This window comes from Carcharodon carcharias, chromosome 4, assembly GCF_017639515.1.
Source record: "Carcharodon carcharias isolate sCarCar2 chromosome 4, sCarCar2.pri, whole genome shotgun sequence".
Lineage (NCBI taxonomy): Eukaryota > Metazoa > Chordata > Chondrichthyes > Lamniformes > Lamnidae > Carcharodon > Carcharodon carcharias.
In genome coordinates this window covers 112,658,687-112,673,330 of record NC_054470.1, presented here as the reverse complement: position 1 = coordinate 112,673,330, position 14,644 = coordinate 112,658,687, and the positions used below count along the sequence as shown (strand labels likewise).

Here is a 14,644-nt window from a genome sequence, read left to right as displayed (position 1 = left end):
TGGTCACTCTGCATCACAGGGAATTGAAAGAACCTGCATTTCTATAGCGCTTTTCACAACCTTGGGATGTTGCAAAGCACTTTACAGTCAAGGAGGTAGCTTTTGAAGTGTAGTTGCTGTTGGAAAGGCAGCAGCCAATTTGGATAATGCTGAGCATGTGCACTTAGCTATAGTTTGAGAGCATATACTACATCAATTTACAGTACCATTTGGTCCAACTGCTTTGTGCTGGTGTTCATGCTCCATCTGAACCTCCTCCCACCCCTCTTCATTTCATCCTATCAACATATCCTTCTATTCCTTTCTCCCTTGTGTTTATCCAGCTCCCTCTTAAATGCTCGATGATATTCACTTCAACCGCTCCCTGCGGTAGCGAGTTCCACAGTCTCATTACTCTCTGGATAAAGAAATTTTTCCTGCAATTTTCTGTTGAATATATTAGTGCCTGTCTCATATTTATGATCCCTAGTTTTGGATTCTCCCTCAAGTGGAAACATCTTCCCTACCTCTAACCTATCAAATTCTTTATAATTTTAAAGATCTTTTATTAGGTCACATTCCCAGTCTTCTCTTTGCTAGAGTAAAGAACCCTGGCCTGTTCAGGCTTTCTTGATAGTACTAACCTCTCAATTATATGGAATTACATAGAATATACATCACAGAAACAGGCCATTCAGCCCAACCAGTCTTTGCTGGTGTTTACCCTTCACTCGAGCCTCTTCCCATCCTTTCTTATCTAACTATCAGCTTAACCCTCTCTTCCTTTCATGCATTTATCTAGTTTCCCCTTAAATGCATCTATACTATTCACCTCAACCGCTCCCCGTTCTCGCCACTCTCTGTGTGAAGAAGTTTCTCCTGAATTCCGAATTGGATTTCTTGGTGACTATCTTATTTTGTTCTTCCCTACCAAGTGGAAACACCATCCCTTGTGTCCACTCTATCAAAACCTTTCACAATTTTAAATAGCTCATTTAGATCACCTCTCAGCCTTCTCTTTTCAAGAGAAAAAGAGACCCAGCCTATTCACCCTTTGCTGATATGTAAAGCCTCACTGCTCTGGTGTAATGTTCCCTCAGGCTGATAACAAAAAACGTATCAGCTCTGGGTTTCCAAAGAGGAACTCTTGTAATTTTGACATATTGGCTGATGAAATCTTGTTGCTTTAATGGTAAAACACATTACCAATTAAAGACAGAGAAACAGCACACAGCATGTTGCTAAACTATTTGGACTGTAACTTAAAATTACTGTAAAGTCCCTCGCTCGTTCACGAGAGAGCAAACAGGAGGCTGACACATTTTCTACATTACAACAGCGACTACACAACAGCAACTACACTTGGCAAAAAGTACTTCATTGGTTATAAAATGCTTTGGGAAACCCTGAGGTTGTGAAAGGCACTATACAAATGCAAGTCTTTCTGTTAGAATAGCACTGTAAAGAGTTGCTCACGTGACAAGCAGCATTCATACTACACTGTCATACTGTAAGACCCATCTCACACTGGTGGTACCTGGATATTCAGCCTGTTCACTAGCAGATGCAGGTCTGAACTCCCAGCAATTGCATTTGGAATCAATTGCAATCACAAGCAGAATCATTCACAGTCGCAATACTCAAACTTACAATGGATAAGATTGAGTGCAGTTCTGGCATCAATCTTGTAAATCTTTTTTTCACCTTCTCCCGTTCCATTTTGTAACATCGAGTCCAGAAAAAAAAAGTCCGCCAGGGTTTCCGCCTCTGTCTGCTATCTGGTGATAGCTGCTGGAGATTAGCACGGTGGAACTGCATACCCAGATCCCACATCACTTCACTGAGATGGCAGCCAAGGAAATCACTGCCGTAGCAGCAAGAGGCACATGGATGCTGGTGGGAGCCAGAGAGCGCACACATTGTGATTCCAAACCCTTTACAAGCATGTCAATTGTTGGTACTTTGCTCCTGAGTCAGAAGGTAGTGGGTTCACAGCCCCAAAACTTAGATGACACTCCCAGTGCTAATACGGAAAGAGTGCTTCACTGTCACAAGCACTGTCCTTGGGATGAAATGCTAAACTGAATCTGCCACATCTGCCCCCTCAGGTACATGTAAAAGATCCCGGAGTCACTATTATGAAGGGCAGAGTGAGTTCTCCCTGTTGTCCTAGCCAATATTTAACCCTCCATCAAAACCTAAAAGCAAATGGTCAGGTTGTTACCATGCTGCTGTTTGTGGGAGTTTGTTGTGTTTCCTACAACAGTGACTAAACTCAAAGCACGTCATCATCCGTGAAGGAACGTCCTGAGGTTGTGAAAGGCACTATCTAAATACAAGTACCTTCTTTCCAAAACTATGTCCAGTTTAAATCAAATCCTGTAGCGTTGGGATAAAATGCAGTACATCCTGTAGTGATGCTGTCTAGATCATTTCTTGGGTCTCCATCTGGTATTTTGGAGGAATTCCCCAATTTTTAAAAATCTAAACGGATGTTTAATAAGAACGGAGACGTTAGTCGCAAGCAAGACTTTAAGACTGACGGTGCTTCTTAGATTCCAAAGGATTTGGGAAGTGAATACAACTCACGGTTTTGTCCTCGTGTTCAGGTGGGGTGGACCCCAGTATTCGTAAGGATGTGTGGAAGTTTCTGTTCGGGATGTATCCCTGCACTTCCACAACTCGAGAGCGTAAGGCGCTGGCGTTGGAGCTATATGTCCGCTACAAGATGATGAAGTGTCGGTGGCAGACCCTGATGCCAAGTAGCAGGAGGATGAGGGTGGATGAGACTGACAGTAAGTACTGTCTCAGCTGTGTGCCCATGTATGATACTTGGAGTATTGTGTAACTTCTTCCGCTTTGTTTTAGAGTTGCACTGGGGATAATTAAAACATAATATAAGAAAGAGGAACAGGAGTAGATCCCTCGGGACTGCTCCGCCATACAACAAGATCATGGCTGATCTTCTGCCTTAACTCCACTTTCTCACCCGACCCCTATATCCCTAGATTCCCTTAGAGATCTGTAAATTTCAGTCATGAATATACTCAATGACGGTGCATCTGGAATAGAAAAATTCTAAGCATTCACAGTTGAAAAAACTCCTCCTCATCTTGGTCTTAAATGTCCTCCTCCTGAGACTATAACCCCTAAACCACATTGTTGAAAATTGAGGATAAGTTATCAGCCTGGACTAGACTTTGGTGGATTGGGACATCTCAGAGTGTACGACTTTTGATCTCTTCCACCCCCTCACCACCACCACAGTCTCCAGCTGGGAAATGTTTTTTTGGGTCACAACTTGCTGTAAGTGTGAGCTGGCAAAGGGCATCTAAGACAGTGAGGGTAGCGGGGAATCGGGCCTCATGCCCATCCAATGTACTGGGAATCAACACAGAACCACTGGTCGTTTCACAGGAACATTTAGCTACAATGACTCTGATCTAATAAAGTTGGGATGGGTTATGGTCCGTGTGGTCAGAATATCAGGCTTGGATTTAATTTTGATATGTCTGTACTGAAACAGCATAAATATTAAATCAGCATTTAGAAGGGACCTGTCTGTGTTCGGTTATTTCCTGAACTCTGCTTGACCCCCAGCCAGATTTCATTAGCAGTTGCAACCCTTGATTAGCACAAAGTTCAATAAATATTACGGGTATCGGATCCCATATCTTTGAAGCTTGGGATCGGACATCTGCCAGATTTGGGTATTTTACGGATTTTGGGTCCTAGGCCATGAATTATGAAAAATAAAGAATATAAGGGTTTTATTCAAATTGCTATCCAGGGTGCCAGCTTTGAATATAGTCGGTTTTCGGGTCCTTCCAAATTTTTGGGATGCCGGCTAAGGGATCCGGTACCTGTACTCGTAAAAAATATCAGTCAGAAGAAAATAAGAATGTGCCTGGTTGTCGAGAGACTTATTTTGTTACTTAACTGAGGTTTACAAATCATAGAATCCTATTGCAAAATCTGCCTATTGTGCCAGAATTGTCTCTTTGGAAAATCTGTCGATTTAATTCCACTCCCCCTGCTCTTTCTCCATAACTGCGCATATTCGAGTATTTATCCATTTCCCTTTTGAACGTTATTATTGAATCTGCTTCCACCGCTGTTTCAGACATCGCATTCCAGATCACGGCAATCCAAAACCCTTCCCATTTTGTTTTGCCAACGATTTCATAATTTTAATTTCAAATCATTTAATGATTTTCATGAAGTTCCTGGAACAAGTCAATAAAAATGTTGCCCTTAGACAACCTGGTGAGCGATTTACCAATACTCAACCCTCCAGCGCCATTCTATAATGGTCTGCGCCAATCATAGTGGCTTTAATACAGCAAGCCTGATCCTACTATTTATTTTAAAGAGGGGCTAAGCCATGATAATTAGCTGAAAATTCTCTTAAGGAGGGATACACTTTCATTGTGAGCAGTTCAGATAAGATTAACTAGGCTGATTCCTGGAATGAAGGAGTTGTCTTAGAGGAAAGGTTGGACCAAACGCATTGGAATTTGGAAGAATGAGAGGTGATCTTACTGAATCATAAAAGATTCTGAGGGGGCTTGACAGGGTGGATGTTGAGAGGATGTTTCCTCTCATGGGGGAATCTAGAACTAGGGGACAGTTTAAAAATGAGGTTTCCGAGAGATTAGGGGGAATTTCTTCTCCCAGACAGTGGTTAATCTTTGGAATTCTCTTCCACATTGAGTAGTGGAGGCTGGGTCATTGAATTTTTTCAAGGCTGCGTTAGGCAGATTTTTGACCTATGTGGGAGTTGAGGGTTATGGGAGGCAAGCAGGAAAGTGAATTTGAGGCCACAATTAGATTAACCATGATTTTATTGAATGTTGGCTCGATGGGCTGAATGGCTAACTCCAGCTCCAATTTCTTCCATTTTGTTGAGGGTCACTTTGGGTCAGAACAAAATTTCAAGGAAATTAGGGCATTGCATAGGAATGGGATAAGTCACTCATGCCAGAATTTCCTGGAATTTCTGCACCATAACAATGATTGCATTGAAATCAATTGCATTGCATTGAAACACAAGATGAGCCATGATCTTATTGAATGGCGGAGTAGGCTTGAGGGACCAAATGGTCTACTTCTGTTCATGTTTCTTATGTTCTTATTGTAAGAACTATGGCATAAGTTTTTAGCAAATTCCGGTCCCTTTAATGTTTGCCAGACAGTGATTAGATGGAACATGAACTGCAACATCTAACCAAGGCTCTTTCAACAGCACCTTCCAAGCCCATGACCTCAGCCACCTAGGACAAGCACATGGGAACACCACCACCTGCAAGTTCCCTCCAAGATGCACACCATCCTGACTTGGAGCTATATTGGCATTGCTTCACTGTTTTTGGGTCAAAATTCTGATACACCTCCCTAACAGCACTGTGGGTGGACCTTCACCACATGGACTGCAGCGGTTCAAGAGGGTGACTCACCACCACCTTCACAAGAGTATTTAGGGATGGGCAATAAATGCTGGCCTAACCATCAATGCCCACATTCCATGAATGAATGAATCGGGGTGGGGGGGGCGGTGGTGAAAGCAAGAATCCTCACTCATTATCTCTCTCTTGATGTGAAACAATTTGACTTTACAGTGTTAGGGTTCCTGCATTCTGATCACCTGAATCCGTTTCAGTGGAGTGATGTGAGATCCTTTTTCAGGAACTAGTGTGGTAAGCACTTTAGTTTCACACCGTTTAATGAATATTCAGACTTGTGCTTGGTGTTTAGTAGGAATTGATGGGATTGTCCATTACCCTGGCTGTGGATCAGGGTTACCACCTCCGGTTGGACATACTCCTGGTGGCTTTATCATGCAATCTCCCACCTCCAATCAGCTCACTCAGTCGAACATCTCCAATACCTTCCTAACTAATAAACCAAAGTGTTCAGAGAAAATGTAAAAAGATATACACTTTTTGCTAATGTTCCTATGATTTTTTTTCATGATTTTCCTACTGGATGTTCCTTCCAGCAGTGTCCTGGAGATTAATCTTCAATTCCTTGAGCCTCCCTGACAATCAACAGCAACAACTTGCATCTGTATAGTACCTTTAAGATAGTAAAGCATTCTGAGGCACTTTATAGGACCATTATCAAACATAGTTGACACTGAGCCATATAAGGCAATATTAGGATAGGCAGCCAAAAGCTTGGTCAAAAAGGCAGGTTTTAAGAAGGGGATGTAGAGGGGCTGCGAGGTTTAGGGAGTAATTAAGATCCAGGCAATGATGGAGCAACTAATATCTGCAATGTGCAAGAGGCCACAATTGGCAGACACTGGAATCTCGAATGGTTGTAGGGCTGGAGGAAGTCACAGCAATAGGGAGGAGGTCGAACCCATGGAGGAATTTGAAAACAAGGATAAGAATTTTAAAAGTAGGATGATTGGTGACCCTACCACAGGCGAATACGGTACAGCCAGTATAATTTGAGTTGCCAGCTCCTTATCCTTATCAGCACCATCTGCCAGCCCAATGGAATTGGCACCCTTGGGATGTTGGCTTATTTCTGAAGTAGATGGTGTGTGTGTGTGGCTGATCTCTGGTGTTTTTTGCTTTATCCCTGTAGCAGAGCTTTATGAAGCGGCCCTTGCTTATCAACAAACTGGAGGTGCCTGCAATCTTAAAGAGCAGAAAGTGGATCTTTCGGAGGAGAAGAGTGAGCAGATGACCTTTATAGAGCTGCAGGCAAAGGTCGGTTTCACAAACGGCCAAGGCATTGCTAAAACGCACCAAATGTTCATTTCACATGTGGTAATGGTTATATAATATCATTGGTTTGGCCTCAGCTTTTAAAAAAAAATGTTCAAAAAAAATCCTCAAGTCTGGCAGCATCTGTGGAGAGAGAAAGTTAACATTTCAGGTTGATGCCCTTTTGTCAGAACCTAATGTGATCTCAAGGTGGTAAACTCAGTAATGGTGGGGCCACTGGAAGGTCAAGGGAGACGGTTGGGCTTCCTCTTGTTGGACATGGTCACTGCCTGGCACTATCGTGGCACATAAGATGATTGATTTGAAACATAAAATCTGCTTCTCTCTCCATGGATGGATGGTCAAGGCATGGAGTAATTTAAATACAGGAACAGGAGGGAGGCCTTTCAAACCCTTGAGCTTATTCTGCCATTGAGTTAGATCATGGCTGATCTGTCCCTCTGTGCTGTAAGATTCTTTGACTAAAATTCTAATGATACAGTAAATGAATATTGGTACTCTAAGGAACATCAGAAATCTGCAATTTCAATAATCTGTTCTGTGAGTGATGTAACTTAATTTCCAGCAAGCTCTAGTAACTAGCTTCACAGAATAAAGTAGGTTGATAAAATGTCGATTTTTAAAAAAAAAATCTTTAAAAAAATTTCTCGGCAAGAATTTGCAGAGGAGACCTTTCCCCATTCTGCCACACTCTCTCCACATCCATCCACTGAGCAATATCTAGAAGCACTCCCACAAATTTATTGCTTCCCTTGAAATTATGGCTGATGTGGGTAACTCAGGATGTCGGCATTTTCTTGGCCTTGTAACTTGAACGTAGTCCACCTCCCTTCCAAGTGTGCTCACTCTCACTTCCTTTCCTTTCGCCATCGACGAAGAAAGCAGTTGGAAGGCGTTTCGAGTAGAACTTGCATGTAAGGTAAAAATAGTGTGGATGCTGGAAATCGGAAACACAAACACAAAATGCTGGAAGCACTTGTCTGGTTGTACCTGTGAAGAGAGGACCAGAGTTTACATTTCAGATCAGTTACCTTTTGTGCCACTATAGTGCCAGGCAGCGACTATTGCCAACAAGAGGAAGCCCAGTCATCTCCCCTGACTTTCCAGTGGCCCCACCAGTGCTAAGCTTACCACCTAAGATCACCACTAGGTTCTGACAGAGGTCGTCGACCTGAAACATTAACTCTGTTTCTCTCTCTCCACATATACAAACCCAGTTGAGGGTCTCCTGCATTCTATGCTTGTATTTTGAGTAGATGTTAGTCACCCAGATGTATAGGCCAGCTTAATACCAGTTACGGATGTCAGATACAATGACAGTGAAGGAGTACCACATTATATATCCTCAAAGTCTATAATTGTAACATTTTCTGCACTTAAAAGGTCTTTAGTTGGATATTGAAATTTCATATTGTGTGGAGAACTCGGAATTTAAATTGACCATAGTGACTGCTGCTGGCATTGCAACAGCTGGTTTTCAGATGCTGCAGAAAGAATGTATAATGAGCAGGACATCATAAGTTATATTTATATAGCGCCTTCAAAATAAACACCCCAAAGCATTTCACAGCAGTATTATATCACAAAATTTGGCATTGAGTTACATAAGGAGGTATTAGCTCAGATTTTCTTCTTGTTCTATGGCCAAACGTTTGGTCAAAGAGGTAGGTTTCAAGGAGCATCTTAAAGGAGGAAAGGGAGGCAGAGAGGTTTAGAGAGAAAATTCCAGAACTTAGGCTGACGCTTAGGATGCCAATGGTGGAGCAATGAAAATTGGGCATGCTTAAGAGGCCAGAATTAGATGTGCGGACAGAGATCTCGGAGGGTGGTGGGGCTGCCCGAGATTGCAGACATGTAATTGTGACTGGCTGAAATCTAGCTATGTGTTATTATTGACCCCTGATCTAACGCTTACTTCTAATTATGGAATCAAAAAAACCTTACAGCATGGAAAGAGGCCATTTGGCTTATCATGACTGTGCCAACTCTTTGAAGGAGCCGGCCAATTAATCCCACTCCTCTACATTTTCCCCATCAACCTGCAATTTTTCTCCCTTTCAAGGATTTATCCAATTCTCTTTTGAAAGTTACTGTTGAATCTGCTTCCACCACCTTTTAAGGCAGCGCATTCCAGATCATAACAGCTTACTGTGTAAAGGAAATGAAAAAAATTCTCCTCATCTCCAGCTTTTGATTCCTTTACCAATTGCTTTAAATTTGTGTTCTCTGATTACGGACCTTCCTATCAGTGGAAACAGTTTCTCTTTATTTACTCTTGTCAAAACCCTTCACAGTTTTAGACATCTCTATTAAATCTCCCCTTAACCTTTTCTGCTCTGAAGAGAACAATACCATTTTCTCAAGCCTGTCCATGCAATGCCCAAATCTTGTGAACCAACAATGCATTGGAAATCTATTTAATGGAAAAATGAGATTAAATTATTAATGGGATGATATAAAGATGAACATTTTGTAAACTGTTCTCCAGGTTTATGTGGACCGTCAGAGAATCAATGTACATGAACTGCATGAAGCAATTAGGATCATAGACAAAGATGTACCAAGAACTGAAAGAGACCTGGATTACTATCAGTAAGTGTTTTTAAACCTAGTGCATATGGAAGGACTGATTGCTTTCAGATCCTCTCCTGAAGGTGTTCTGCTACCTCCCTACTCAGAGGGATGAGAGCAAGCCATTTAGTCCCTTCACCGCAGAGTGAAATCTCTGCTGATCAGCAATCTAACTTCAAATATCCACCTTTGCACTGTATCCCTTAATAGCTTTGGCAACTGAAAGTTACCATCTTGGATTTAATATTTGCGATTGATGTAGCATCAGTTGCCGTTTGTGGAAGAGCTCCAAACTACTACCACCTTTAGATCATTGGTTTATTTGGCGGCTGGTGCTGAATTGTGATGATGCTACAAATTAAATAAGTAATTATAAATCATAACATTGTTATAGACAATCATTAAAATTAAAATATTTTATAAAATAATAAAAAGATTGCACATTTTCAGCACACAAATAATTACAATACATTGCAAAGTGCAGGTCTCCTTAATTTATAGAATAAAAATGAAAGATCTACTGCACTCTGCATTTTGTATTAAAGTCCATAGATCATGTGTTGCCAGGTTAAGTTCATTAAATTCTCAATTTACATACTGTTTATGAGTTTTGGGAAATGGGTTATCTCAAAGTCTATTCGTTCTATATCTTATTTGTGGAATGGTGTTTTTTCTCCTTAAATCCATTCCACAATTACTTTCGTGAGGTTGCCGCAATGGGGGGTGGGATTTGAGAGGTTCCTTTTTTAACGCTTTCCACCTTTCTGCAAGGGAACATACAATCGAACAACTGAATATATCAGAGTAGCTTTGGTACGTGTGTAGAACTGTTTCCTAATTTCATTCCTGAGAGGTCTGGCTTTGATATTTAGGGTACGTGCCCTCATCCTAGACTCCCAAACCAGTGAAAATAGGCTAGACAGAAAGAAACTATCAGTTCCCCTTTAATATTTCAGAATTTGATCAAGTCACCCCTTTTTTTTTTAAGCATTTCTTCACAAACACTTTTTTCCCTTTGGAGGATATTGGGGAGGTGGTGGATGGGTGCCTGAGCTGGTTATCAGCCTATTAAACTGTATGTTCCTCCTGTGGCCAACAAGTCTACATGTGGGATTTGAACCCAAAGCTTTGGCCCAGAGGCTGGGGCGCTACCATTGTGATACAGGATCCCCCTTAACCATGTAGATTCCAAGGAATGCAACCCTAATTTATGTAAATGAAAGTGAAATATTATGGAATAGTGAAGTAAAAACATAAAATGCTGGAAATACTCAGCAGGTCAGGCAGCCTTGGTGGAGAGAGGAACAGAGTTAGCTTTACAGGATGACCTTGTTCATAGTTACAGGAGTCCTGACGAAAGATCATTGATCTGAAACATTAACTCTGTTTTTCTCTCCACAAACACTGCCTGGCCTCCTGAGGATGTCCGGATTTTCTGTTTTTATTCCTAATTTATGTCATTCCTCCTAATTAAACCCTTAGAGTTCAGGTATTATTCAGGTGAATCTGGGCTGCACTCCCTCCAAGGCCAATATATCCTCCCGAATGTGGGGTGCCCAGGACTGTCTCCATCATTGCATTTTTCATGAATTCACGACAGAGTTGTGCAGACTCGAAACATTAACTCTATTTCTCTTTCCAGAGATGCTGTCAGACCTGCTGAGTTTTTCCAGCATTTTCTATTTTTATCCTGTTTCTCTGGTCTGGTCTGGTTATCTATTTTTCAATACGATGCTTGTTCTGTTCCCTAGAAATGAAGGCGCGATCAACCTAATGGTGTTGCGAGACATACTCATCACTTTTGCTGCATTTCATCCAGGTAACACAATCATTACATTTGGTTCTCTTCTCAGTGTTCCTTCCTTGCGTCATCTACAGAAAAAAAAGTCTTGCATTTATAAAGCACCTTTCATGATCTCAGGATGTCCAGCTAATGAAGTACTTTTGAAGTATTGTCACTGTTGTAATATAGGGGGCGCAGCAGCCAACCTGTGCACAGCAAGATTCCACAAGCAGCATTGTAATAATGACCAGATAATCTGATTGTTGTGATTTTTGCATGAGGCGTAAATGTTGGTCAGGATACCAGGGAGAACCGCTTTGCTCATCTCCAAATCATAGTGTGGGATTTCTTATGTTCACCTGAACGGTCATACCGAACCTGGGGATTAGCATCTTATCCAAAGTATGGCACCTCCGACAGTGCACCATCAGTATTGACCTGAGAGCTTCAATCTGGATTTTATGTTCAAATCAGAGGAGCAGGACTTGAATTCGTAACCTACTGACTCTGAGGTGAAAGTGTTATCCACTGAGCCAGAACTGACAATAATGAAGGACTTTATTAAAATACAGACTATTGTCCTGGCATATTATCATGGGTTATGAAATTGTCTTACCACCTCTGAGGTCAAAATCTCCCCTGTTTCACCTTCTTATGGGCAGTTAGGGATGGGCAATAAATGCTGGCCTTGTTAGTGATGCACATACCCCATGAATGAATTAAAAATACAGTCAGATTTATCATTTGTTATTATCATAGTTGCCTTTAAAAAAGACCATGTAGTCTCAGTTTATGAAATTAACATTCATAACTGTAATTTCTGATTTAAAGATAACTCTTTAAGAAGGTGTGTAAAATGTATGTTCTCTAATAAATGCTTTGTCCTTGTCTTATTTTAGATGTAAGCTATGCTCAAGGCATGAATGACCTTGTTAGCCGATTTTTAGAGGTGTTGGACTCTGAGGTGGATGCATACTGGTGCTCTACATTCTACTTTGAGAAAGTGTCTCTCGACTTCAAAGAAGAAGGCTTGATAAGGAAAATTAGTAAGTCCACTTCAGCCATATGTTCAGATTTGAGCTGGGACTTCTTTTTTATAGGTCTACTCACCTCTCCTTCTTGAAGACTCTCCTTAAAACATGTCTTTCTGGCCAAGACTTTAGTCATTGGTCCTTATGTGGCTGGGTGTCCATTTTGTCTAAAAACACTTCTGTGGGAGCATCTTGAGACGTTTTAGTCCATTGAAGGTGCTATTTTAATGCAGGTTGTTTTTGTTCTCTTGCAAGCCAAACAGTTCTCCCAGTGCACAGAGGGTATCGATCATTTGAATTAGGAGCAGGAGTAGGCCATTCAGCCTCGAGCCAGCTCCGTCTTTCAATAAGATCATGGCTGATCTGATTGTGGCCTCAACTCCACATTCCGCCTACCCCCTATAACCTTTGACTCCATTGTTAGTCAAGAAACTATCTACCCCTGCCTCCACTGCTCTCTGGGGAAGAGAGCTCCAAAGATTTATGACCCTGGCCGTTGTTTGTACTTCCCAACGTCACTTCAGACAGGTGTGGGTGCCACTTATGGTGCCATTTTACATCTCAACCGCAACACTTAGCAACACTCATCAGAAGCGCTGTGACCTAGGAACAGACTGGGTCTCTTCATTACAAAACAGGAGGCTGAGATGTGATCTGATAGAGCTGTCTATAATTATGAAGGGTTTCAATAGGATAGATGTAAAGAAGACTTTTCTGCTTCCAAAACTTGGCATAAATATGATGGTTATTAATAAATCTAATAAGTAACTTGGGAGAAACCTCTCCACCCAGAGAGTGGTGAGAATGTGGAATACTCTAGCACAGGGAGTGGTTGAGATAAATAGTATAGATACATTTAAGGGCAATTTGTTAAGTACAGGAAGGGGAGAGGAACAAAAGAATATGTTGATACAGAATTTTGCAACATAGATGGGAGGCCATTTGGCCCATTGTGCCTATGCCAGCTATTTGAAAGAACTATCCAATTAGTCCAACTCCACAAACCACCCCCTCCCCCATATTATCTCCTACCCAACTCTTTCTCCACTTTTTCTTTTCAAGTAATTATCCTGTTCCCTTTTGAAAGTTACTATTAACTCTGCCTCCATCGCCCTTTCAGGCAGTGCACTCCAGGTCATCACCATTTTGCTGTGTAAAAATGAAATTCTTCCTCTCTCACTTCTGGTCCCTCTAATTATCTTAAATCTGTGTCCTTTGGTTATCCACCCTCCTGCCAGTGGAAACAGTTTTGCTTTGTTTACTCAAAAGCCTTCATGATTTTGAAAACCTCCATTAAATCTCCCCTTAACCTTCTCTGTTCTAAGGAGGGCTGTGGAAGCTCAATCATTGAGCATGTTCAAGACAGAAATCGATAGATTTGTGGAAAGCAATTACATCAAAGGATGTGGGGATAATGGGGAAAAATGGCATGGAGGTAGATGATCAGCCATGATCTGTTTGAATGGCCAACTCCTGTTTCTGTTTCCTGTGTACCTATGAGAACAACCCCAGCTTCTCCAGTCCCTCCACCTAACTGAAGTTCCTCACCCTGGTACCATTATTTTTTCCAATTATGCTGTCTTTGAATTTAATAAAAAACCACCTTAACCAAATCATTCATGGGATGTGACTATTGCTGGCTAGGCCAGCGTTTATTGTCCATTCCAAATAGTTCTTGAGAAGGTAATGATGAACCACCTCCTTGAACCGCTGCAGTCCATGTGGTGTAGGTACATGTACAGTACTTTTAATGAGGGAGTTCCAGGATTTTGACCCAACAACAGTGAAGTTACGTCGATATAGTTCCAAGTCAGGATAGTGTGTGACTTGGAGGGGAACTTGCAGGTGGTTGTGTTCCCATGTATCTGCCGCCCTTGTCCTTCTAGATTGTAGCAGTTGTGGGTTTGGAAGGTGCCGTCTAAGAAGCCTAAGTGAGTTCCTGCAGTACGTCTTGTAGGCAGTACACGCTGCTGCCACTCTGCGTCAGTGGTGGAGGGAGTGAATGTTTGTGGGAGGGGTGCCAATCAAGCAGCTACTTTGTCCTGGATGGTGTTGAGCTTCTTGAGTGTTGTTGGAGCTGCATTCATCCAGGCAAGTGGAGAATATTCCATCACAATCTTGACTTGTGCCTTGGTGGTGGACAGGCTTTGGGGAGTAAGGAGGTGAGTTACTCGTTGCAGGATTCCTAGCTTCTGATCTGCTCTTGTAGTCACAGTATTTATATGGCTAGCCCAGTTCAGTTTCTGGTCAATGGTAACCCTCCAGGATGTTGATAGTGGGGGATTCAGCGATGGTAATGCCATTGAATGTCAAAGGGTGATAGTTAGATTCTCTCTTGTTGGAAATAATCATTGCCAGGCACTGTGTGGCACGCATGTTACTTGCCACCTCTTAGACCAAGCCTGGATATTGTCCAGGTCTTGCTACATTTAGACATGAGCTGCTTCAGCATTTGAGGAGTTGCGAATGGTGGTGAGCATTGTGCAATCATCAGTGAACATCCCCACTTCTGACCTTATGATGGAAGGAAGGTCATTGATGAA

At 41.9% G+C, this 14,644-nt stretch overlaps 1 protein-coding gene across 3 annotated transcripts in view; it reads left to right on the top strand.

Moving 5' to 3' along the window:
• Positions 1-14,644, top strand: part of si:dkey-238d18.4 (TBC1 domain family member 17) — a 61,162-nt gene that overhangs the window by 13,898 nt on the left and 32,620 nt on the right. For 2 of the 3 annotated variants that reach the window (XM_041185576.1, XM_041185579.1), the window contains exons 2-6: positions 2,589-2,774; positions 6,574-6,698; positions 9,205-9,308; positions 11,039-11,106; positions 11,970-12,116. In XM_041185576.1, the coding sequence (XP_041041510.1) occupies positions 2,589-2,774; positions 6,574-6,698; positions 9,205-9,308; positions 11,039-11,106; positions 11,970-12,116 (630 nt within the window). The remainder of the gene's footprint in view (positions 1-2,588; positions 2,775-6,573; positions 6,699-9,204; positions 9,309-11,038; positions 11,107-11,969; positions 12,117-14,644) is intronic. The other variant, XM_041185577.1, reaches the window with a different exon arrangement.